Source organism: Mchenga conophoros, linkage group LG9 (assembly GCF_057382185.1).
Source record: "Mchenga conophoros isolate Kocher_MC1m ecotype Shallow Benthic linkage group LG9, M_conophoros_male_GT1.1, whole genome shotgun sequence".
Lineage (NCBI taxonomy): Eukaryota > Metazoa > Chordata > Actinopteri > Cichliformes > Cichlidae > Mchenga > Mchenga conophoros.
The window spans coordinates 8,053,627-8,081,226 of NC_140534.1; the positions used below are offsets into that span (position 1 = coordinate 8,053,627).

Here is a 27,600-nt window from a genome sequence, read left to right on the forward strand (position 1 = left end):
TCTGAAGGGAGTGTTAAAGGGACTTTTAAAAAATCCTCTAAAAACCACCAAGAACAGAACTGAAAATGAATGGAAAATTCAGACAATGTATAAAGGAAAATGATGAAAGATCCTCAGAAAGCCTGCTATTGCTAAGCACTTTAAAAGATTACAGGAAAAACTTCTGTGATGTTCCGTGTCCCAGTAACTAGTTTTGGTAGTTGGAGATTGAACCACCAGGGTCTCGTACCTTGGCAGCCTCCCAGCAGGTTATGGATGGAGAGGCCATGTAGAAAGACTTTGGGACTGCCTCGACGAAATTCTGGCAAACCCTCAGGTGACTCCGGTGGGAAAACCTGTCCTCTACCTGGACTGTGCGGGTGGAGCGCTGCGGACTTCAGCTGAGGATATTGTCAGGCGGTGAAAGGAATACCTCGAGGACCTCCTTAATCACACTGGCAGATCTACCATAGAGGAAGCAGAGTCTGGGCACGAGGAGAACATCATCATCTATAGGGGAATCACACTCCTAAGCCACTTCTGGAATATCTATGCCAGGGTGCTAGAGTCGTCTGCTAGTCAAACCTGTGATACAGAAGGAATAATGGGGGTTTTGTCCCAGCCACAGAACACCAGACCAGCTCTTTACCCTCTGGAGGATACTTGAGAGTATGGCCAACAAGTCTACACATGTTTTGTGGTCTCTTGGAGTGTCCTGTGCTTGCTTCCTCGGGAGTAAGGGGTGTTATTCTAATAAAACTATTGCAAGAGCTTGGTCCGCATAGCCAACAATAAGATTTGGTGCAAGGCTTCCACTTGGATGGCCTAAGAGTCTCCTCTGCTCTTGATGTGGTTCTGTTGACTTCATCAGGTGGTCACCTCCAGCTCGCACTGTTCCCAGCCGAATGGGAAGCGGCAGGAATGAGACTCAGCACCTCCAAGTCTGAGGCCATGGTCCTCATGGTATCCAATGGTCCAGTTGAGGTATGTCCTTACCCTCACCCTGTGGTCGTGAGCTTTGGGCAATGACTGCAAGAATGACACCACGGATACATACGGCGGAAATGATCTTTCTCCATGGATAGCCTCTCACGTCTCATAGGGTGAGACGTTGGACCATCCAGGAGGGGCACAGAGGAGAGCTGCTCCTCCACATCAAAAGTAGCCAGCTGAGGTGGTCGGGCATTATCCTCCACAGCAAGTCCAATATTTACTGGAGTTAAAATCCTGCTCTTGGACTGGTCTCACATTTTCAAGGTTTTTTTGGGTTTTTTAAAAAATTTATCAATATTGTCGTATCCCAAACAATTACCAACCTTCAACATTTTACACAGTTACAATAGACAGCTAAAAAAAAAAAAAAAATAAATCCTGTTGATGTGTTTGACTTTATGTCACATATTTGATCAACAAGCTTTCACGTGTTGGGCAATGACCGCAAGAACGAAAGAAATAAAAGCACAAGATGGGATCAGAGTCTACACAGCTGACTGGTAATCTTATTGCTGAGCTCCAGTTTGCAATTGACTGGTGTGTTTGATTGCAGATGCATTTAAGAGCATCTACTGTGAGCCACAGCGGGTTGTTAATTCGGCTCAATCACTGAACAAAACGAGACAGGCACAGTTCGTCCCAGTTTACATGTTTACTTAACCATCAGGCGTTTCACGTCAGAGTTAAATGAAAGGAGGAAAATTAAGCTTGCAGCACCATCAAAAACCCAAGAACAACATGGCCCTGGAAAGGCATATTTTATTTCATTTGTCAATATACTTCAGGAAACAATATACAAAGCAATGATGTGGTCACCTTTTACTGAATGTGTGGTGCAGTTCACTTATCAATAGATAGTTATGGTGGGAGAAATAAACAGGCCTTTGCAACTGAGGACCCTGCTCTTCAACAGTGGGAAGCAAACAAACGAGAGGGGAGCAGGGCAGGGGAGGACGGGGACGTGCCAGAAAAATCGAGTGTGTGTGTCACATGCTTGTTGAAGATAATCTTGTTGGGATTAAAAAAACAAAGTGGGTTCAACAGGTGAATGAGGCTTAAGACTTTCAACAAGGCACTAGCAAATGAACCAAACCTAACACTCCAAGGAAATAACCAGTGCTCGCTTTAGTTTAACATGTTTATTACAATACATACATTTCACATTTGACCTCTTGTTACCCTGCACTAACTCAAGAGGTGCTCCACATACACACCCACCCACCTGCCTCTGACCCGCTCGCAGTTGTGATACATCTCCTAACCTTGGGTGCTTTTGGGAAAAGAGAAAAAACCCAAACAAAAAAAAACAAAAAGTGTGGATATTGTCATGATTTAGCTCTCATCACAACAACTCTTTATAAATAAACCCTTTTCTTATGTTTAATTAAAACTGCACTGCTATTAGCAACTGTACAAAGGAATGAACCAGTGATGACACCTGAATGTAAAAAACAGGAACAGAAACAGTGGGAGGGTGCGGGAGAAAAAAAAAAACGGAGGGGTGTGATGTCTCAGGAGGAGGTGAGGCAGGGCAGAGGCCAGGGGAGTGGAGCGGGAATGGTCCAAAGCAGCACGCCATCATGTCTTTTTTTTTTCCCCCCCCCATCACTCACTCATCACACCATCAGGCACTGTTTATTTTCAGACTGGGAAATGCAGGGCCACCAGAAAGCTGCAAAACGAATCAGTGAACCACTGGAAGCACAGACCCACACAGAGGGGATGTCTGCCACGCCTAAGTACATGTTACAGTTCACCACGAGAGGGTGGAAGGAAGAGAATCTAGACAGAGTAGATTTGAAGAAAAAAAAAAATTAAAAATTAAAATAAAACCCAAACTACATCGACGACAGTGTGTTATGCTTTATGCTAGGCTTCTGTGTAAATAAATGCCTTCAAACATCCTCCTCTGTTTCCACGCAGGTCACACATGCTCAGTGGTTCAGCGATCTATGAACTGACAAAATGAAGCTGTAAAGTCTGCTGACCAGTTAACATGAAGGAAAAGGCTAGCTAATGAATGTAGCCGCCTAGGCGTTGATTAGTCTGGATGTCAAAAGCTTTGATAGGCATGGCTTTCCATGGCTTCAATCTACAAAACATATTTACAACATAGATAATAACATCTACAAGAAATCTACACCCCCTCCCCGTCCACCCGCCAGCCACGGGTTTTTACAAAACAAAGTCTTGTAAATTGCCCTCCCCCCTTGCCCTCATCCTCCCACAACAGCTCTTCATTTCTCCCTCTTGGATTCCCAGCCCGACGGTCCAAAGCAAACCTGACTACAGCTCCTGTGTGTGTGTGTGTGTGTGTGTGTGTGTGTGTGTGTGTGTGTGTGTTTAGACTGGGCTCAAGAGAAATTGAAATTGAACAACCCGTTCTCCCTCCAGCTTCCGACTATGTGCAATGGGTCTCCCCACCCCCACCCGTCCCCACTCTTCTCCGACACCTGCTCCGACTTGCAAATCAGAAGTTCTCAGACCATAAAAGAATTCTGATTCTTCAGCTTTTCAAGTTCTTTGATTTGCTGTCTCAGAAACAGTATCCTGTGGGGAAAAGGCAGAGAACAATGAGTTATGTGCAGGTGTGTTTTACATCATTAACAGGGACTCTTCTAAAACACAGACCCTCACCTCTGCTCACGCAATGTTGCTTGTATTTCACAGACTCTGACCAAAGACCGCAGGTTTTTGAGCTCGGTGCAGTTCTCGGACATGCAGATGCTGCCCATGGTGTGAGCTTCTTCACGTAGTCTTGATGCCTGTGAGGGTTAAGATGAAAATCATTTGAACGATGCTTTCATGAAGATGTAGCCAAAACCTGTGGAAATGTTAGTGGTACAGACCTGCTTCTCTGCGTGTTCGGCGGGCCATCCCTGCACGTGTTTGATAAGGTTCTCGTTGAAGTGGGCAGCCAAGGTGGGGGTGAAGGAGCAGGAGGGTCGGGCTGCTGAGGGGGCAGGGGGAGCGGAGGCCGAGTTGGAGGCATTGCTGCTGCTGGAGGCGACGTGGTTGGGACCTGGGGAGGGACTCCTCTGACTGCTGAAGTGAGCACAGTGTTGGGGAGAATGTGAGCGATGTGCATGAACAAACTGGCCTGTGACAATCATACAGCAGTGGAGAATGCATGAGGTAGAATGCTGAACATGATAACGTGAGTTTCACAAGGTGTCTTAGTATTATAGTTACAATCGATAGATCAACATAGTACGGTGATCTAGAAGAAAGCTGGCACATTAATGGAACAATATACTGTTTGTGTGTGCAGTGTGAGATTTTCAGGCCTTTGTTTGACACTTGTGAGCAGCATGCAGGCAGCTGACTGATGTCAGGCCAGATCTATCTGGTTCTGTGCTGATTTGCAACAGCCTGATGGTCAGCTGTCCTGGAATGTGATCAAGTGTTTGCAAGGGTCCAAGTACAACAAAATTATTGTTCTGCTTGGTGTTAATGTGCACTTTAAATACGCAACACAATTAACACAAAGCACACTGACTCGAGCAAGAAACACTGTCAACAGCCTGTAATTTGAACTTGCTAACTCATAATGCTAGTACAGTAGTTCCCAAAGTGTGGGTTGGGGCCTCCTTGGTGGGCCGTGATAAAAAACAGAAGTACAGCCTGAATTCAGTCTGTCAGATTGGCCAACTCTGTTGTTGTTTTAAGGAAAAGAAGCAGCTTGACATGGCATAATAGTAACTCTACCCAAATAGGCATTTAAAGCCACTGCAATTTACTTTGGGTAATTTGTACAAAAATAGCTCTCTAGAGTGATGTGAAGCAGTACTTCTGATGGAGTGAGTGATGGATCTCCCCCCTCCTAAAAAACTGAATTCGTCCACTTGATTGCCTGATTCATGCGAGACTGAAATGAAAATATGGTTTCAAGACCCCTGAGATACATATTCTGCACAAAAATGGGATAAATGCTGAACTATATTTACTTTGCTGTGCTGCACTCTAAACTCAGTATGTTACCATGGATATACGTCAGCGTTAATTTATAACAATGTCAGATATAACAGAAGGTTTTGGATTAAGCTTAAGCCCCTTTTCCATTAGCACCAACTCGGATCTCATATTCTGACTTTTGGAATTGGATTTTGAATAATATCTGCGAGAGTCTGCATGTACAAGAGTTAAGCTCAGAGGAAAGTCATGTTCAAACCGGTTCACACTAACACTAAATACACTTCACGCAGTAATGAACACCTCCAATCAAATGACTGTTGCACAAAGTAAATCAAGACCTAGAAATGAATCAAAGAGCAACTCACTGTTCCATCAACAGCCAGCAGAGGGAGCAACAACACCACAAAATGAAAACTGAAAACAGCTTATAAGAGTGAGTGCATTTTCGCTAATGCAGAATTTCCACTCTCTGATAGCAGATGTAGATGAAATCAGTGCCCAGAGATTAATATAACTCTAACAAGATATGTCTTAATTACTTGTAACCAATTCTGCCCTCAAGAAGGGACAACCCAAGCTTCATGAACTCACGCATATTGACACCTAAACCCAAAAAACATCCCTTGTTTCTCTGAGAGCTCACCTACTCATCATTCATGTCATAATTCCAAGCAACCCCCCAAAAAGTGGGATTTATAAAATGAACTGTTGTACAGACACTCACCCTTGGCGCTGGAGGGTGCGTGGGGAAGATGTGGTCGCATCATAACTGTGCTGCTTATCGCTGGAGAGGGGCTGCTGGGATGTGGGCTGGGGGTGAGATGCCTGCTTTGCTGATGGCGTGCTTACCTAAAACAACAAGACAAACAACACGTCATTTCACTGAAACAGACTACTGATATACACAATGGCTTAATCTGAAGCATGTCCGTCTATCTCACAAACAATACATGAAACAGACTGACAGTGTCAATCGTGACTGTAGGTGGATATTTAATAAATTCAAAAGACTTTTCACACCTGTTAACATTCTTTGGAAAGCATTTCACGTTCATAATTGCAAACTATTGATTTTTTCCCCCTCCTCTGACCTTTTTTTCCCCCTTGGGAAATATTCAATATTCACTAAGCTGGGAGTTTTCAGTACCTGCCTACTATCCTACTATCTTACTTTTGGCTGTGTGATGACAGGCTGTGTGCTGAGGAGGGGCTTTAGAGGACCAGCGTTGGTCTGTGGTGTGCTGATCCTCGGAGACACATAGGACCTTGGCGATGAGGCGTCTGATGTTAATGACATTGGTGACTGGTTCGACTGCTGAGCTGCTAGACATAAACAAAACAACAAAGTCACTCTAGGGAATCAAAACAACTTCAAATACAACTTCTAAGTACCTCACAGGAAACACACAGGAAGCCGACGCAGTCATTTCACAGCACACATAAGAATACAGTGGTGGTATAGAAACACTTGTGTATGAGCTTCATTTACCTTGGTTGGATAGTTGAGCAGCTTGAGAGAGGATAGTAGTGATATTGAAAGCTGACGGTCCAGCAGTGAGGATCTTATGAAGCATAGACTGTAATGAAGCTTGTGTGACGGCAGCTGTGAGAACTACAGAGAAAAGAAAATGGACACGCGGTTAGAACTGATGACACGAGTCCTGCTACAAGAATAGTTTAGATACTGCACTGCAATAAGTCTGACAGTCAAAACTCAGATGTCTCCTATAAGCTGGTTTAGAAATTAGAAATAAAAGCAGAGCCTATCAGTTGTGTGTTTACAGTGTTTCTGGTGGGAATATGGTGGTGATCAGTGTTATTCAGCACAAGTGATCCTGTTCATTAACCGAGATCAACTCTATGCTGTGCAATATGACAGTATGCACGTCCATATGTCTGCTGCTTTGATTGTCAACGGCATCTCTGAATAGTGAAACCCACCTGTGAGAATATAAATGCGAGGACATAACAGGCCCTCATTTATCCCTTTTTTGTCTTAAAATATATATATATATATAAATATTTTTCTCCTGTATGTTTGTAAATGAGATGTCACACATAAGGAGAGGGAAAAATCTTAAAACTTCAGACCCACACTGCTCTCTCATCATATATAGCTCATTCACATATATTTGTAACAGAAGGTAACAGGGAAATTTGATATACATACATATAAAGTACCTTAGCCCAAGTTATTATGCTACTACAAATACACCCCACGCATAACCTGCTACCACAGACATTTGAATTATTGATCAAAAATTCTCTACACAACCTCAGAAGCCACTGACATCAAGACCAGGAAGTTTCTGACCATGCATGGAGGGTTTCACCCTAACTTCAGCACCCTGAGGCTGTATGCTAAGCTTAAGGAAGACTGGTGAGTGTCAGTACCACAGTCCAGGATGAGATAACGAACACCTACGAATACATCAGGAAGATGGCCCTAACTGCTTAGTGAATACCTCAGGCAGCAGAAACCCAAGAGAGAGGGGCAATAGGAGAACCATCATGGAAGGACAGGCCCCTGCATGGTATGTGTTACCAGCAAATAGAGGAAGTGGCTGACATCCAGAAATCCTACCAATGCCTGGACAAAGCTGGACTGAAAGACAGCACAGAGGCAATAATCATGGCAGCATGGGAACAAGCTCAGAGCACAAGATCCATAGAGGTTGGGGTCTACCACAACAGGCAAGACCCAAGGTGCCCCTGACGCAATCCAGCACATAACAACATGGTACCCCATAACCAAGTGGATGGCATAGAATATAGAAACATCTGTGCAGAGTATGGCCTGAAAGTCTGGAGGTCAAAATGGGAGACCACCCCTTAGGGTGGTTGAAAATGAGCTAAGCTAAGATCCTGTGGAACTTCCAGATACAGACGGACGAAATACTGATGGCTAACCAACCAGACGTAGTAGTGGTAGTCAAGCAGAGATGTCCGTGGTGATAGACATAGCGATACTGAATGACAGCAACATCAGGAAGAAGAAACACAAGAAGCTGGAGAAGTACCAAGGGCTCAGAGAAGAGCTTGTGAAAGGTGAAGGTAACAGTGGTCCCAGTGGTAATCTGAGCACTCAGTGCAGTGACCCCCCAAAGCGAGGCAAGTAGCTCCAGAAGATCCCAGGAACAACATCCGAGATCTCTGTTCAGAAGTGCGCAGTCCTAGGAACAGCAAAGGACCCTCAAGCTCCCAGGTATCTGGTAGAGGACCCGAGCTTGAAGGATAAAGACCGCCCGCAGGGGTGAGAGGGGAATTTTTTTTATTGAAGTTCCCACTACTATGCCATGGTTTACACCATGAGCTGGTACCACAGTGACTCACACTTGTAAACATTGAAACACCATTATCTTCATCCCGACCCTGGAACCTTGGACTTGACAGAGTCTATCAAACTGAAGCAGGATGACTTCTAAGGACATCTAGCAGCCAGCATCTGGTACATTACAACACATTCTAGACTTAGAAGTCTGTGCTGTCGTTCCCATTTTACAATTAATGCATCTCATACCACTCTGACAGCTGAATCTTTCCTTTCAGTGTCACATGGTCAGATACCATGTTCTCATCTAGCAAACTCTTGCCGTGAGGCATTCTTCATCCAGACATCAGCTATGCAAACAGCACCACACTGACGATGTCGAGTTAGGACTCTGTGCTCAGACTGACAGGACAGATTATGACAAAGCTTCTAACAACGGTGTCAGAACAAAAGCTGATAACAGTAGTTAATAATTTCAGTGCCTTCTTGTAACCAGTGGCCATCAATCACCGTCTCTGCTGCAAGTTGAATGTAGACAAGTTGAATATGTCAAGCGGCTCTTAAATCTATTTCTTCTTACCTTCGTTGATTTTTGCCATGTCCACACTGGCATTGTTGAGCTGCAAGGCAGTCTGAAGTGCTGGGAGAAGCTGTCGAAGCAGGGTGGGGTCCTGGAGGAGTGGAGGAGCTGGGGATTGAAGGACTGGAGATACGGGTACTGTAGACGCCGACGACCCAGGTGGGCCTGATGACGGATTCAAGCTCCCAGAGCCAGATGACGACTGAGACTGGGTGGCAAGTGCTGCTGCAGGCTTTTCCACCTGGGCAGACTCTGTGGAGCAAAAAGATAAAGATGCAGTGTCAAAGGTGGAAGTCTGAAATCCATTTCCTCCAATAATTTATGGTCCAACATAAAACACAAAACCTTAAAAAAAACAACAACAACATTCATCTGAAAAAGACCTGTCTAGGAACTATCGTTCACTTTCCAGCACAGGGTGATATGCCAATAAGTGCAAACAAGCCACTGTGATTGCTTCAACATTTAACACATCCCTGCAAGTGAGACACCTGGTCAAACAGTCAGCATGTGAATGCTGCATGTGGTTTTGTTTCTGGTCTTAGTACTTTAAATCAGTGTTGTGGCATTTGATCAGGCTTTACAAGACTTTCTGCTGTTCCAGCTGGATTTTATAGATTGTGTTTCAATGGAAGAACAAGCACTACGCCAACACCTTCAGAGGCCTGTGCATGACTGGTTACAGTATGACTGCCCATAAACGGGGCAACAATCTAAACAAAACTGAACCCTTATGATTCAGCTTATTTTTTGTTGGTCTGAAAACCAGAATTCAGAATCTAATTTTTGTCATTTAGTTGTTTATATTAAACGTTTCACAAAGTGAGATGTTAACTTCCTGTATGGTTGCAAACGTAGTAAAAATGATCACAATAATAATTTTAATAGCTGTCTTTTGAAAGACTACAAAGGAGAAGAAGAACTGTGACCAATGTCAGCCCTGAATGGGGCTATTGTATATTTGCATTACTAATATACAATAGGGTTGGGTGATTGGACGAATATATCGACTATCAACGATAGGCTGAGCCCATCGGCAATCGTTTTTACAAGAGTGATTTATTTATTTGCCCATGAGTAAGTTTGCTAATAATGATGGCGTTAATAGAAGCGTGCACCCAAATGCTTGTTGATGGAGTTGATGGAGCTGCAGAAGCTGGTGATAGCCTATCATACTCAGGCAAATAGTGGACACGTACGTGCTCATGCAAGTTGTGTTTGAGTACTTTGCTCGCACTATACATCTGCACAAGCGGCACACCACTTTGGTTACATCCTTAAGTTTACCTCTTTCATCCCAAATGGGCAACTTGATATTTATTTCAGTGATGTCAGCGTTAACGTGCCGTCATCGTGACTAACGCGATTAACAATTAACCCATCTGGAGAGCAGGCTGAGTCAAAGTCCCCGAAATGCAACGCATTTCGGGCAGTTTGTCCAAAGTTTGTTCATTCTGCGCTCCAGATGGGTTGAGCGCGTTAAAAATTTTAATGGTGATGACAGCGTTAATGCTAACAGCCCTCATTTTTTGGAGAAATTAGTTGTCCATGTTTGGACTCTCGTGTTGTAAATGCGCAAATCAGTCCGTGCATGATTACATTGCTCCGCCTATCAAAAAGTCAGCGCATGCGCAAATGTATCGCCCGTCGTCGATTATTGGTTGGAAAAGTTTTACATATCGCCCAACCCTAATACACAATACTAGTAACATGGACTGCTGTAGTGAAGCATGCCACTATATGATGATTTCATGTGTTCATACAGTCCTGTTCCATAACCCTCAGGATCATTTAAGAAATTCCACATGACTGTCTACTGCACCCCACCTCAACAGTGATGGCGCACTGCGAGAGACCCTACTTAGGCAGTTCAAAAACCCGAAAACATTGAAAAAGGGAAAGTTTTTCCCTTTGCCATCAGAACGTCATGACCGAAAATGACAATGAAATGCACATTTCTGCACAGATTTGGCCTTTTAAAGGCATGGGGTCCTAAACTTTTGATCAGCTGTAAAACAGCCTGTTTCAGTTTAAGTGTTGTTTTCAATAAATTGGATGCTCAAAAAAAGGTTTTGTCTCACTCTCATTTCTTCTTGTTGCATGTTGAAGCTCTACTTGGAACCTTGTTAAGATCCAACCATGCAAATATGATTTTTTTTTGCCATTTTTCAAGTGGTCTTTAAGTTTTGATCAGGACTGTATTAGGGCTTGAGTAGGTTCATTTTTGTCATTTGGCCAATTTAGTCTGCATCCTTATAAACAGGTTCAACACGCTTCAACTATAACTACCTTGTGAAGCACTAAAAGGAGACTCCGCTTTCATTTTTACAGTTTTATAAAGGTGGTGAGAGTGATATACAGACGTTCATAGACTGAAAGCTTGTGATTAGCGAGCGTAGTGCTGTGGAGACCTGCGGCTGATAAGCACCAATGTGGAAACCTCTGTTTTTGTCTGACAATTATCAGCTCACAACCCATCCAGAAGCAATGACAGGCAAGCCTAACGTCACTGTTGTTCACTTTGATCTTTTAAGCGTGTGTTATGAATGCTTGTTTGTTCATTTTTTTACAAGCTGTAAGCATCCTTCATATAATTGCTTCATTACAGCCTGTTAGTTTTTGTCCAGGTAAAGACAAAAACTTCCAGGAGGTAAATTTTTGCACTAAGCAAGTGTGTGATCACCACGCTTTAAATATAGCAGCAATTACCACCTGCTGGGTGTCTGGACGGTTAGAAAATGTTAACATATTACACAACATAACTGTGTTTCTGTAAATCAGAAAGATTTAATGAACAGATCTGTCAGGTATGTCATGTACTCCTCTGTTAAGCAGGAAGCAGTATAAGGAGCGGTTATTAGATATTCAGAAACAGGTTATTCATGATAAATGACATCCTTTTCTCAGTACACCACTTCATTACATGTTTGTTTACTTTTCAGAAGATTACTACTGACAAACGCTCAGCAACATTTTGCCTGGAACTAGCTTGTAGCAGCCTTGCTTAAATTCCTATCACAATAATAGAAGACAACCACGCTCCAGGAAATCATTTACCAGATTGTTCAAACACACAGCATCAGGACCAGCCCACTCAAATAACTATTTCCATCTACACGCAGACAAGTTTTCTGTGTCATTGAGAAATAAGCCAATAACACGGGGACAATAGGCAGACTCGGCAACAGATTGTGTGATTGTGATTTTTAAAGAACACAAAATCTCACATGATGGTGAACAAGTATTTAAAAAAAACCTCTTTAAAACTTTGCGCATCTTATTCATATCTGCATTTCAAATTTAAAGTGTGCACAAACAGTCATGCAGTGGTCACGACTTTGGCCTCACAGAAGGACGTCCTGGTGTTTGTGTGTTCTCCCTATGACTGCGTGGGGTCTCACCCATAGGAGGCAACTGCTGATTTGAAACTAGCTGTAGGTATGAATGTGAGCACTAATGGTTATCTCTGCCTCTGCGTTAGACCTGTAAGAGACCAGTGAGCTTTCCTGTACCCTGCCTTTTGCGCCAGAACTGTTGTGATAGGCTCCAGCCCTCACACGAAACTGAACCGAATAAGCAGTAAAGAAAATGGATCGATGATTAGTGTGCAAAGATGAAATTATTTGGGTTCACGAGCAGCTCTAGTTGTGCAAAACAGCTTCATACAAAATAAAAACCTTCCCTGATGTTGGGTTTGGGTCTCTCTGTGAGGCAGTGTAATCAGCCAAAGACTGTTTGATGCTTCACTCTGTAACACAACTGTAGTTTATAGATGTGGCTGTAGTTCCAGCATCTCTAGCGTAGGATCTCATCACAGTCCCTGTTTTTCCAGGGCTCAAATACATATTTATCAGGGATGTGTGTGAGTAACTGACTACTCGATTTAATACTGCTGCCCCCGATACTTGGCAAGAGAAACTGCAGTCTGTTAACCTAAATACATTTTATTAATGACTGATCTTTGGATCTAAGACGTTATACAGCGACTAGCTGCAGCTGCAGGCCCAGCAGATGGCAGCACCGGTGTAGCTATGATGGAAACTTGTGAGCATAAAAGATCATTTAGAAGCTAAAAAGTCAGATGGACCAGAGGGAAACAGAATATTCTGACACTGTCTCCATTCAAACAAAGCAACACATGTACACATTCAGCACAAACATGTGGACGCTAACCTGAAACAAAAGAAGGCTGCTAGAATTAGCACAGCTAGAGACCCTACAGCCATACTGCCAACTGATACTGCATGTGCGCACAGCATAGAGTGCATAATATTTTACACGCACAATTAGGGCTGTCCGATATGACCAAAATCTCATATCCCAATAACTATATATATCACAATATTGATTTTTCTGTAAATTCAGTTAATCTCAGGCAACTCGACTTGTGTGAAGTGTTTTCTGCTGGGCGTTGTGTACCTGGAGTCATGTTTTGTGACCGATGCATGAAACTATATATTTTAGATACAAGTTGTAACAGCTGCCATTTTCTTTGTGAGTATTTATTACATGGCGTGCTGCCAGGAAAACCCTGTTCTAAAGTTTGAGTCAAAGGTTTATTTTGAGCACCTGACGGCTCTTTTTTGCTTCTCATCCGTAAACTCTCTCCATACTCTCTCACGTGATTCTTGCGTGGGTGGTAGAGAGAAAAAAATATTGCCATTAACAGTGTATTTTGCAACATCACGAAACAAACGATAGTGTATAATATGAAACAACAGATGTTTTCATATCGTCATCCGATATATTTCATCATATCGCACAGCCCTACGCACAATAGCATTTAAAATATGCATCTGTTGCTGAAAAATGTGATTATTAGAACGTGGTTCTAATGGACACTCCATCTCACTGTGCTCAATTTACTACTCATAAAATTTGGTGATTAGACTGATTTTTATCTCCCATTTCATCCACTAGTAAATTGGTTGAAATAAAGACCATTAATATTTACCAAGTGGTATTAAACGCCAAGTGCTTTGGCAACTTTTGCCATCCAAATAAAATAGAAGGATTGTACAGGATTGCAATGGGAGTTCTTCGGCTCCCTCAAGAATTCCACTCAGAAAGTAGTCCCAAATCTTGTAAAAAAATGCATCTCATATTATCCAGTAGGAAAACAATGGAGCGATTTTGCAGATAAATTACTAAACTCAAAGTGACTGCAGACTCGACCCAACTTGGTTGAGCAGACAGAATGTCAAAATAACAGCTATAATTAGATAAACTGAGATGTGTTCCCTTAACTTCACAGCAGAAATTAATAGCTTTGAACTCAATTAGCTTCAGCTCACTGCCACAGTACACAACGTAAAACCTCAGCAACACTGTTCAGTCATTTGGAGCCTCAGTAGCTTGGTAAAGAGTTCCTTAGCATTGATCCACCAGAGAGCACCTCAACACTATCATTACCAATGAACCAGTAATAATCTTTAAATGTATTTTATTTAGCTGTGTAGAAGGACCGTTACTGATAAACATCTGCCATGCCAAGCAAAGAAACAAACACACACACAAAAAGTAAACAAAGCAGTTTTGACATAGTATGATCATAAATAGCAGACCCGACTAGAACAGTGCATGATTTAATAGTGTGTGGAACACTTACTAGGTCCAGTAAAGCCAGGGGCTGCCGATGCTTGCATAGCCTCCCTTCTGTAGTCCCTGTCCTTTGGGAAACTGTTGACAACAGCAGTCTTTGTTGCCTCTTTTTGCCTTTGTTCTCTATGAAACGCATACAATACAAATTAACCATGCATGCATTCTTTATGTGACAACACTGGGACAAAGTCAAAGCTTATATAATGAAATACTTTTAGCTACCTCTCCAGCCATTCTTTGGGCTTCTCCCACTGGGACACTTCTGTCCTGCAGTTGTAATAGTATTTCTTTCCAGAGGAACTGATGTGCTCTGACCAGTCATCACCAGGTTCATAAGGCTGAAAAGAAATATACATTTAGGAACATGAAGCCAATGAGACAGAATGAAAGTGTGTGTGTGTGTGTGTGTGTGTGTGTGTGTGTGTGTGTGTGTGGGCAGGTTCTGATGCAAGAACTTGTAATACAATCTGAAATGTACAATAGATATTGGGGTGAAAGCGGAAAGCCTAGGAAGGCTGTTTGCAGAGCAGCTTTGTAAGAAGGAGGAAGACTCATTCTAGAGACAGGTTTGGCTGTTAAGGAATCAGATTGAAAAGGGTTGCTTTTTAAAACATTGCTGTATTGTCACTGAAGTTTTTTTTTCTTCTTCATTTCCATCATTTAGAAATAACCTAACAAATTTAATCCAATATTATGAGGTAAACAGATAGAAAAGAGCAGAAACTTGAAGCTAACATATCACTCAGAGAAAAGCAAAGTAGAAATAACTTCAAATAAAAGCACAAGTTTATGAGTGTAAGAGGAGGATTACCCTGATTTATGTGTGACATGTAAGGGAACTTAGATGAAATGCAAATACCAAAAAACAACACTATTTTTTTACACCTGTGAAATGACACATCAGCAGGTGCTGCTGCCAGGAAACAATTCAGTCTATTGCACAGGATAGACAAGACTTCGGGCCGTTATAGCTTCCTGTGTTAAGGAAGAGGCGATACTTACTGTGTCTGAGGTCTTGCTGGGGTTAGAATGCGAGTTGGAGCTATGAAGGGAACTGTGATTGTGAGAATTTTCCTGTGGAGAATAACTGGTCCCTGCAATGAAACACAGCACAGCAGAGGGAGAGATCCATGAGTAACACACAAAAACACAAACAAAGTTCACTGGCATCACCGAGTGTTTGGATGAAGCAGACTGCGGCAAGCATCAATGTTCTCTCGGCCAACTTAACTTCCAGGTTGTACTTTAACAAGTAAGCTCCATTAATGTAACAGTATTGGTATAATTTATTCCAGCTATGTGGCCTATCAAATAATTAGAAACTTAAAAATCTGAGAATTAAGCTGCCTACTTGATACATTTGAAGACTGCCAGCACTTCAACAGGTAACAGAACAAGTACAACAATCCGATGGAAACAGTGAACCTGCTTTTGGATATGAACTCTCTCATCTTTACCGAGATGCTACAAGAGTGTGCATTTTGAGATAACATGCCATAACATTTTTAAACTGCTTTGGTGATATAACTATATGTCAGTGAGGCAGAACAGCAGGCAAGGTACACGTGACAGAAAGGCCTCTGGTGATCATTGTTTCTGCACATGCAGCATAAGGAGATGAATGACTCAGTGAGCATCACTCTGTATAGACTAGATTCTCTAGCGGTGGACACACAGGCATCACTACAATATGCTACTGGTGCAAAATGAAAGTTTCAGCTTATAAACTTTACTAGCTTGTAAATCATCTCATTTAATAATTTTTATTAAAAAACCTGACTAGCATCTTAGGTTTACAACCCAAGAAATAATTTGAGCATATTTCCAGGATAATTTTTGTGACATACGGCCGGTTAGACAGATCAGTCCCATCCCATACTAACACTATCCATTTAGAAATTACACCCATAGTCTCTTATTTACAGATGCTCAAAAGCAACTGGACAACTGACTGAAAAGCAGTTTGTATCATTTCACTGGACCTCTCAGGTCCAATGCAATGTGGATGCAAGCGAAGGCTGAATATCCAAAACAGACATATTAAACAGATACTGGGATCCGGTCTCAATGCCCGACCCTAGAGCAGGGCGATATAGCCAAAAATATTTATCACGATATATATTTGAAAATTTGCGATAACAATATAACTGACGATATAATTGATGCGAGACAAAATACAACTCCACAACTTTACTAGCGCAAAAAAAAAAACCCCAAAAACCCCCCATCCATTTATTTTCACTTAAACAAGCAGCTGTTTTTTTATGTGCATTAGAGCTATGTAAAAATTAACAGTACAAAGGAAAATTCCCTGCTGAAAGTTTAACCAAAAGGCATTTCCAGTAGAAATGGGCTGACATACCCTGTGCATAACATGTATAATACCCACTGAAGTTAAAAAGCGGTGCTCTGCAACATTAAACTGCAGTGTGCCAAATAAAAAAGTCAAATACATATTTTTCGGACTATAAGGTGCACGGGATTATAAGACACATTAAGCAAAACAAAGCAGTCAGATAAATCAAACTTTATTGAACTCATTCTTCTTGCTTCGTCCACTTCTGTACCATTGATTCATTAATGCGGTTTTCTATCACAGCTGCTCTATTCCCATGTTGTTGCAGTATATTAATGACTAACCTTCTATTGTGGATGGATTATCTCAGTTGTTCTCCTGACTGAAGTTTGGTCCGTTTGCATCCTGCCATGCAATTGCATTTGTCTCTAACCATCAGGAACCTTCATGTTAACTTTTATCGAGTGGAAAAGTGTTAGCGTTCATCCTCCAGCTTCACTGTTTATGTTATGCTAACATAGCTGTGTCGCTAGTGATCACATTATATACCACCTAGCCCAACTTCAGTAACCTTACAAACGTCACTGCTGTTTAGTTTCCCGTCTTCATTTATGTTGGAAGTGATAGCAGAGCTGTACGTTTGAATTTTTTCAGAAATCTCAGTCAGAACGTGCTATATCATGCTTAGGTAACTAGCGAAACTAGCGAGCTAACATCCACTAACTTCCTGCTAACTTCTAACTCCGTTAAATGTAATAAATTCTGTTTTCATGGATACCTGGATGTTAAACTTCATAGTTACACCTGGTAAAGCAGCAATGCTGATTGTTTTATTAAAGATGAAAGAATTTAGACAGTTTTTAACTCTCAGTGATGCTGCAGTGTTCGTTTGACTTTGGGACCTGAAGTGGACAGAGTTTAGGACCCAGATTACTCCCAGATTTACGAGCACCTTAGTCTGACAAATACGGCAGTAATGATGGCCGCTTGCATGTTCTACCAAAAAAAAAAAAAAAAAAAAAAAAAAAAAAAAAAAAAAAAAAAAAAAAAAGTGCTTTTGTGGGTATCTGACAGACAAACACCAAACCAGTTCCACATCACTGAAGTGGCACCATTTTTACAAACCTATCCGGTCGTTAAGTCTGAAAGTCACTAGCCGTGTCTGGGCCTAAACTCCGCTGCAGGTCCATATATCAAACGATCACTATGGCATTACTGAGAGTTGAAAAACTGTCTAAAGTCTTTCATCTTTAATAAAATGATCAGCGTTCTGCTCTACCAGGTGTAACAATTGAGTTTAACATCCAGGCATCCATGAAAATGGAATTTATGACATTTAACGGAGTTAGAAGTTAGCAGGAAGTTAGCTCGCTAGCTTCTATCTAAATACAATATAGCATGTCCTGACTGCGGGGTTTTGGAAACAAATTAAAACGTACAGCTCTGTTATCACTTCCAGCATAAATGAAGACAGAAAACTAAACAGCAGTGACGTTTGTAGGGTTACTGAAGTTGGGCTAGCTGGTATATAATGATGTGCTACGTGACCGCTAGCGACACAGCTATGTTAGCATAATATAAACAAGCTAACTTTTTCCCCACTCGATAAAAGTTAACGTGAGTGTTCTCGGTGGTCAGGAACAAATGTAATCGCATGGCAGGATGCTGTAAAAGGACCAAACTTCAGCCAGGAGAACAACTGAGATAATCCATCCACAATACGAGGTTAGTCATTCATATACTGCTGCATGGGCTGGGCTGTAGTTACATCCTAAGGTTTTAAAAACTGAGCTTAAATAAATGATTAGCGGTAATAAAACCGAGGGAGGTCAACAGTGATCACTGACTGTGCTTTTTGAGGAGGAGCTTTTTGAGATTAAATAGAAGAAAATACAAAACATTAAACATGTTAACAACACAAAAGCCATGTTATACGCAGACTACTTTAGGCCCGGAAGTAGGATTCGTCACGTCATCACTTAACGACCGGATTCTGGTTCATCCGTCTCACTCAACGATCCACTTTCTCCCTTCTCATTCTCTGTTGCTGCCATGCTTTTTCGGCCATGTGCGGTATGAAAACAAAGGCACTGCGCATTTTACCCATATTCTATCACGATATTTCATTTTCTTATCGTTGCCTAACATTGTACCGGTATTACCGTGAACGGTATAGTATGGCCCAGCCCTACCCGACACTATACACACCCTCCTCCCACCAAAACCCCACCTGCCAAATACCTTCAAAAGTTGCCCAATTGTACTGTAAAAAAGATGATAATTAAATAAAAATTAATGCACAAGGTCAAAAACTAAGAGATATATTGACACTTTCGTTGACGAATAAAAACGAGATGAAAATGATCAGGAGAGATGAGAGCCAATCAGAATCACAATTAAGTTGTGTAGAGAGGCGGGACGAGTTAAATGAGTGAACATGTGGAGTAAGTTTCACTGGTTGAAAACAGGATATATTTCAGTCAACTGAATCAACTTTACATTTAGTCTACGATAATCTTATGATATTTAGTGAACTAAAACAAAGAATTTAGAATCCCAAATTATGACTAAACTAAATTTTCTGTCAAAATTACACTGTCGGACCAACTGAGTATCGGTTCACACGAACTCAATCTGTACCAAATTTTTGTACCAGAGCATATCTGGGTTTGAGGGAAAACAAGCGCAAGACCATGTTATATCACTCAATGTTGAGGAAATTTTTTAAATTCACCAAAGCACAGTTAATGTCTGTCACCAACGTGTAAGAGGACATCATCAGCTTTACTGACATCTTCGGGTAGTTATGTAGTTGGCTAAGGTGCAGTTTTCTTCCTCCTTGGCTCTTTCCTCCATCAAGTCAAGAAATGTCAACTCATCTGCTCGTGCAAAATGAATTTCATCCTGTGTGATCAGATGTTTGTGCATGTTGGAGCATTGGGCATTTTCCCCTCTTTGTTGTGATCAGTGATTACTTAAAAAAAGTACTCCATTACACATCACTCACTGAAGAAAGTGATTAGTTTAACAACATTACAATACTTTGTTTCTCTGTAAAATGACCTGAAACCCTTCATCTCAAAATTACCATCAACCTCTGGGGCGCCTCTGTCAGTGCGCCCCAGGGTGGCTGTGGCTACAATGTAGCTTGCCATCACCAGTGTGTGAATGTGTGTGTGAATGGGTGGATGACTGGTTGTGTAGAGCGCTTTGGGGTCCTTGGGGACTAGTAAAGCGCTATACAAATACAGGCCATTTACCATCGACCAATTTAAGCCCGAGGCTACTATTTATGTATCAACACAAAGCTGGCAACCCAAGGCAAACATGAAAACCAGTCGCCACAATGATTCTACTTTGGAAGCATGAACAGGTAGAAACAGGCTGTAGCCTCACAGCTCATCCCTTTGTTAGCTGTTGAAGTTCAGTGTCTGTTTGCTAGGCTGGGGTCAGCATTTACTCAGCTTTAATTTGTGCAATAAAAGTAATGTCCATATACACGCTGTAGACTGTGCCACTATTTTGCTTCTCTTGGACAAACTGAAATCAGCTGATTGTAATGCAAGTGGAACCGATAAGAAAAGTCAATAGGCAAGCAGACTAACAATTCCAAGGAATTGAACTATTGGGATTCCGATCTCAACCATGAACTCTTTTTTTGTCACAAAATAAATGTACAAAAGAAAAAAACGCAACTCAAAGAATCCAAGTCTAATGAGATCTTCAACTAAAGCACCGACTTCCGCATGAGCGACCATAAAAATAGTTCCATAGCAGCAACAAATGTCTCTAAGATTAACAAATCCAGTTTGATTTTTACAAACCAACCAGAACTAGAATAAAAATAGCTTTCAATACCCAACACTGTCAAAGCAATTATGACAGAACAGGCAGCATTTTTTATCTACTTGTTATTCTGCAAGCTTGCTTAGACATGGATACAGTAATTCCACAATAAACAGCAGAAAGCCGTGAAAGATGAAAAACTTCTAGAAAAATCTGGAAGCAAAAACAAAATAATAATTTCAAGTCCTATTAACAATTTGCTAAAACTCAAAAATAATAAAGTTCATATCTGCTAAAAAGATTGAGTTCAGCAAATAATAATAGTAACAATAGTAACAATACTGCGACACAGCTATTCAGAAGAAACTGCAAATAAGGAAAACATCATACAGAATTTAAGACCGATTGTATTCCCTTACTGAAACCTCCAACATGTCAGTATGACATATCGACATATTAAAAGTGTTGACTCAATCACATCTAACCGAACACAAAAACTGCTACAAAACAGAAACAGGAACCATAACCAAAATTTAGATTTTCTACAGGAGAGAAAAAAAATACAAACATACTGCCCAGTGGGTTATTTTTCCTTGACTTAACACATCTCTGCGCTGTCACATCATTTCACTTAATTTGGACTGGTTCTTTCTACTAACCCTCACAATGCTAAGTAAGAAGTGTCCACAACTATTTACTCTGAGGCTGTAAAAGTTTGTGAAAGGATTCCGATACGAGTTGATGAGTCAGTGAAGCTCACCTCTGATGGATGACAGAGATACTGAGATGAGTTGAGGATCGCCAAAACTTTGCCCATCAGTAAGCATTTTAGTGAGAGTAACACTGCTATTAGCTGGTTTCAATGAAATTTTCTTTGAGGCCAACAATCCACTCATAAGATTTGCGAATGTGATTAAAGTATTTATCAGAGGCAAAGTGCGATGTTTAGGACACTCAAACACCAGCTATCATAACTTTGTTTATAACCAGCTGTTGTTGTTGTTTAACCAGCTTGTTGTCAGCTGTCCACAGATGGAAGGGTAGCATTTCTTTTCCGTTTAAAAATCAGTAACTGCGACAATGTCTGGAAATTCTGGACATTGTTTATGCATGTTTTTGTGTGTTAATAACTTTAGTTTAGGAAACAATGTTTCAGGTGGAGAGTAGGAGGAGAGCAGAGATGAAAAAGGCAGATGACACTTTAAAGCAGTTTTTAAGGCAAGTTTGTTTAGAATGTTTATCAGATTTATCTGGTATGGCGCGCTAATAATATTAGCATTTTTCATTTGAGAAACCCAAGAATTCAAAGCCTTAACATCAGCTTCACTGAGAACACACACTGTCCCTTCAAGTGTTGAGTTGCTGTTTTCTGAGTGAGTTCCTTGCCAGCTGTAAATGTAAATTTTCAGCTAGCAGGCCTTGTCTGAACGCTTTCAATTTCACATCTTTGCCTGTAGGAGACTATAATCTTACAGAGAGAGAAAAAGAGAAAGCAGACCAGGTGTTGCTGTTCAGATTGGATGTCGGTCCATCTCTGCAGTGCTCCAGGCTAGTTATTTTGCACTGATTCAAACGTAGGGCTTCACATTATTAGACTGCTGTCATTGTAGATTCTCCCACATTAGAAATGCTTTATATGCAGAAATCTAATTGGAGCACCTGTAATCCTGCACTGAATTTTTGGCTCTGTGGTTCATGATGGAGAATCTTGTTAACCCTAAACTGTCTATGCATTTGTCTTCGTCACAGTAAAGACTTCATGAAACGGCATTTTAGAAACATTTCAAATAACTGAAATTGCAGATCAAACATTGAGGGAAAGACAAGACACACAGTTTGTAGGGGTATGGATAGGGCTGGGTGATATGGCCTAAGATTCATATCGCGAAATAATTTGAAGCATGTGCGGTAACGATATATATCGCGATATATTCTTTTCTTCTGTATAACGTATTTCCCACACTATAAGGCACACTTAAAATCCTTTAATTTTCTCAAAAATCGAGAGTGTGCCTTATGTATGAATTCTGGTTGTGCTCACTGACCTCAAACCGATTTTGGCGTGCATAAATCTGTTAAAAATGTTTGATGGATTGTCAGAGCATTACGGCTGCCGTAGTGAGGAGCTTCGCGGAGTAATCTGGGTCCAAAACTCCGTCCGCTTCAGGTCCCAAAGTCAAACGAACACAGAGTTAAAAACAGTCTAAATTCTTTCATCTTTAATAAAATCATCAGCGTTGCTGCTTTACCAGGTGTAACAATTAAGTTTAACATCCAGGCATCCATGAAAACAGAATTTATTAAATTTAACGGAGTTAGAAGTTAGCAGGAAGTTAGCTCGCTAGTTTCCACCTAAACATGACATACCATGTTCTGACTGAGAGATTTTTGAAACTAATTAAAACGTACAGCTCTGCTACCACTTCCAACATAAACGAAGACAGAAAACTAAACAGCAGTGACGTTTGCAGGGTTACTGAAGTTGGACTACCTGGTATATAATGTTGTGCTACGTGATTGCTAGCGACACAGCTATGTTAGCATAACATTAGCACAGTGAAGCTGGAGGATGAACGCCAACTTTTTTCCCACTCGATAAAAGTTAATGTGAGGGATTCTGGTGGTCAGAGACAAACGCAATCGCATAGCAGGATGCTATAAACGGGCCAAACTTCAGTCAGGAGAACAACTGAGATCATTCATCCACAATACGAGGTTAGTTATTAATATACTGCAACAACATGGGAATAGAGCAGCTGCGAGAGAATTCAACATTAATGAATCAATGTTATGGAAGTGGAGGAAGCGCAGTTTTTGGCTTTCCCCATATTTCAAAAGTGCTTCATCTCTTTGCTATGACTGTTGCCCGGCATAATTTGCAGATGATTATGGTTGTAGCCGCTGCGATGCTTTCGACCAAAACAGGCGTAGCTTGATGACATCATCAACATGCGCTATCGCGATAGAGCGGTATAGTCAAAATCTATATCGTTGGCCAAATTTATATTGTTTATATCATATATCGTTTATATCACCCACCCCTAGTATGGATACACTTCCTACACTTAAAAACATGCAAAATGGATCTTTGGTGCTGGAATGTAATGAAATGTGGCCAATGCCTAAAGGTCAAACAAGTTAGCAAACAGCTGTTTTCATCTGGAAAAGAAAGACACATGCTGTCCTTATATTGTGAGAGCCTATCCATCATGTGGCTGCTTGCATGCAAACTTGTGGCACTGTTACTAGTGTTCAAGTAGCATTAGTTTGCTGTAGTGACTTTTTACAGAAAAGTGACCAGGACAGCTGACACACTCCGATTCCAGAGAGGAGAGCATGTCTGAAAAGGAGCTCAAAACACCACAATACTCCACGCATGGACTCAACTGCTTGCGTGCCAGTTACTCAAAGTTTACCAAAAAAGTCCACTTTGACAAAACTGTACTGAAATAATGTTGTTAAAATTAGCAGTTGACCAAGGCGAAGAAACAAAAGCAGTTACTCCCCTCCACAAAACGTGTCCTTCAAGACTTGAATGTCTGTGCAGAGTGTGGTCTTACTCTGGTCTGAACTTTAACTGTACTCGCAGAACATCTACCTGTGAGGTTGGAAACCACGATAACCATTCATTCAATCAAATGCAACCTGCAGAGACTAATGCTCAGTGGTTAAAATTAAAGCACATAGCAACAGCTTAACAACGCGTTTATTTTAAATTTGTTTGTTCAAAAACTACCACGGCCGGATTACCCACAGTGTAAAACCTGACAGCTGCAGTTTCAATACTGAAGCACTCAGTTGTAAGAAAAACAAAAAAACAAAACAGCGCCTCACTAAGAGAAAGAGCACCTGTTTCTGGAGTAATTAAAGAGAGCAGCTTTATTTCTTTCTAAACTCATTTTATTCGCCGCTCTCACCTCCATCCCTGTCTCTGGCGCGGTGCGTGTGGACACCCTTTGCTCTACTGTGTCCCGTGCTGTCGATGTGCTTGTTTTCAGGGCTGTCAGACCTCCTGAGCATCTTGCAGGGAGGGGTGACGTCTGAAGAGTCTCGCATCTTGTCATGCCGGTGGTCCCCTCCTGGATGGCTCTTGGATGAGTATTTGAGAGTCTGTAAACACAAATCAAACGCTTTACTAAAAACCTCACACTTAAAATAGGCCTACACTTCTGTTATCACCATTAGCAGGTTTCTAAAAGCAGCCATGGTGAGCAGTGTCCTCAGCTCTTGAAAGTACTGTCATGTCATTTCATTCAGTTTGAATGATGCAGAAATTAATTAGCACGAGGAAATGCATATATATATATATAAATCGAGCAGCTTATTTATCGACTTCGTCCCTTCTATAAGCTTATATTTAACAGCCACGTTAATTGTGCCCGTATTTCTGCTCATAACAACGTATGCATGCAAACTAACACATGTTAAATGACGAAGTAAACAACATTTTATTCGACCTATGAGTATTAGCTCGCCATTTCACTTGGCTATCGCGATTTGAATTAGGTAGTGAATTCACTGGTTTGCTGTATAAATATCAAACACTTTGATATTAAGGAAGCTTAACTGGCTATATCCTTAAAATGACAGATTGCGGTCAGGCCCTAATCGGACTGGCTAGCAAGCAAGCTAACAGTAACAATCTATCATTAGCTTTCAGCTGTAATAAAACTCGCCCGTACCTTTTTCAAAACAGCCGACTTCGACGAATATGTTCACTCTGTCAAGTCTTTACTAGCAATGCTAACGTTAGGATATATTTACAGGGCTTAAATGGAGGCTTTAAGCAAACCTTTCTACTTTTTGTGTTATTTTCCGCACTGACTGGGGCCTGTTGTGCTCTCCAGAAGCCTGCACTAGAGTGTCCATTTTAATCTTATTTGCTGCTAGCAAGCTAGCAGGAGACGCTTGGCTAACAAGTACCTGATAGGGCTGAGAATCTCTTCGGTCGCACCTGCAAAGAAAAAGGAAACAGTTGTGAATTTTAAGCTTCAAATGTCAATGTTCAGAAATCGGTGAAAGCCCCGCAGCGAGTGAGGGATACAAGTTTCCACACAGTTATTTTGGTTTCAGTAAAAATGGCGGATTGTCAAAGCGTAGCTATGAGGAAAAGGAAAAAAAATGTGAATAAGTAAGGTTAAAAGGAGGTGTTTACCCATCGCCGAGTCTCGGTTGTTTCCTTGCATACATTACCATCAATGCCGTGTTAGTGTGATTGGAGTGGGATGTGAAAGACTGATAACTGCACTATGTTTTCGTGTTGATTCAGCGACCTGAAATCGCCAGTTATTTTTCAGCCTAGCTTCTGGGTATTGCAATGCTAAATCGGCTGCACTGGTCGAAAGAGCGCCCTCACTCAGTCCATCTCCCACTCTGGCTCACAGCCGTGTCTCTAACAGCCGAGCAAACGTAGCAGAGAAGCTGAGCTGAGACCGGGGTTGCCAGATAGGCCACATCCACCACTAGGAGCACGCCTTCGTGAAGTCAGAAAATGTTTACCAAGTCATGCTAATAACATTATATATGTGAGGTTTTGTTGCTCTCTGCCATGTACATATATTTGTTTTGACAGTTTTAAGCTAATACTGTTAATTTTACTTTAACATTACCGAATGTGGATATGTAAAACTTACACATAAATTATTTAACGGCGCATTAAAATCACCTCGCGTGCCAGCACTATGACGTCACTGATAAGTATTTGGAAAAATAACGAGTATATATATATATATATACATTAACTACAATTTTTTTACAGACCTGGCAACCTAGCTGCAACCGCTGCAACTACACACACCCCCTTTTTATGGCAACATCCGGGCCACAAAGCGACTGGAGTCCCCTCAAAACTTGCAAAAACGTGAATCTGTGTTGCTGCATCGGAGAAATTACTATTTTCTACCCAGAATTTTGATTTAATGCACGTGGCTCTTGTGGTCCTCCATACTGAATAAACGATTGTGAATAAATATCATGTTGACAGATCTGAGACTGCCAGTGACTTGTTCTCTCCTGACATCTAGTGGTTGTACTTTGACATCGCAGGTGATATTCATCTAAGCGTCAGCAATCAATAAAACTGCACTACCTAAAACACGGTTTATGGTATACCACAAACGACTGGGAAGATTTTGAATGACTGACTTTCCTTTGTCAGATTAACAAATGAAACAGGGGCCATTTTTTTTAATTACTGTACTATTCTACTTTCAGTCGACTTTTTAAAAAATCTGTCTGTCAAAAATTTATGAAAGGGATATAGTAATGATAAAAAAAGACAAATCCAAACATAAATATATAAATCCCCAAAGGAATCGTTATGGACTATAATAAACGCGTACTACGTGAAGCCATTTCCTAACACAGAGTTTGACCAGGTTGTATTAAAGTTTCAGAGTGAGTAGCTGTCACAAGGGGGCTGCAGGAGTCCATTGTTCCCAGACAATGCAGCCCACATCATATCCCAAGCCCGAGGACAAAAGAAGCTGCAGTTAAGCATTTTGGCTCACAGTGCAAATTAATGTGGGGACAAGAGGCCACAAACAGGGGGTGTTTCTATTGTTAGCATATTTCAGGAACTTTTTCACACACGTCCAGTGTTGCGTGTGACCATGTGTATGATGTCTCTGAGCTATATTAAAATGACATTAATTAATTAATATATTTATTTACGTATGTGTTTATTTGTTTTAGGAATAAAGCAGAATTAAATCAAATCACTTCTGGCCCTTCATTGGGCAACTTGTTGCTTTCTATCTTAATATGACCGATAGGGGGAGATATCACACCACTTTTATGGCTCTAGTAGGAAAGGTACAAAAACTCACCTGAACACTAGATTCTTATGGGTTTTGATTTTCTAGTTCCGTTTTTTTCAGCTTTTTTTTAAATAGAAAAAACAAAACAAAAAAGTCCTACTATGATACTTGTCGATAAATGAAATACTTCACTCGTTATGATTAAACTGGCACACATAACCTTTGCCTTGGATGCACTTCTGTAAATTTCCCATCAATGTGTCCATAAACATATTTCCTCAGCGACCTGATTTTTAATTGTAATTGTGCCTCCTTGCTTACTACGGAAAGGCAAGTTTACAAGGCGTTTGCGGATGACGGACAACGAAAACAAGCCAATTAAAATGTAGACTGAATCTCTGGACACACCTCGATAAAGCAC

The 27,600-nt window shown here is 41.1% G+C and overlaps 1 protein-coding gene across 4 annotated transcripts; it reads right to left on the minus strand.

Annotated features, from left to right (window-relative positions):
* Positions 1-1,714: 1,714 nt before the first annotated feature.
* Positions 1,715-26,204, minus strand: waca (WW domain containing adaptor with coiled-coil a). Of its 4 annotated transcripts, none has more exons than XM_085286286.1 (13): positions 26,182-26,204; positions 25,345-25,375; positions 24,339-24,531; positions 15,342-15,433; positions 14,562-14,677; positions 14,347-14,462; positions 8,739-8,990; positions 6,377-6,499; positions 6,059-6,210; positions 5,612-5,736; positions 3,822-4,017; positions 3,610-3,737; positions 1,715-3,522 (listed from the first exon to the last, which is right to left on the minus strand). In XM_085286286.1, the coding sequence occupies exons 3-13, from the start codon at positions 24,475-24,477 to the stop codon at positions 3,453-3,455; spliced, it is 1,509 nt and encodes a 502-aa protein (XP_085142412.1). In that variant the 5' UTR covers positions 24,478-24,531; positions 25,345-25,375; positions 26,182-26,204; the 3' UTR covers positions 1,715-3,452. The 4 variants fall into 4 exon arrangements, with proteins under 4 accessions (XP_085142412.1, XP_085142411.1, XP_085142410.1 ...); XM_085286285.1 differs by lacking the exon at positions 26,182-26,204 and adding an exon at positions 25,577-25,865 and having other exon boundaries at positions 3,822-4,014; XM_085286284.1 differs by lacking the exon at positions 26,182-26,204 and adding an exon at positions 25,577-25,863 and having other exon boundaries at positions 6,059-6,207.
* Between the last annotated feature and the right edge of the window lie 1,396 nt (positions 26,205-27,600).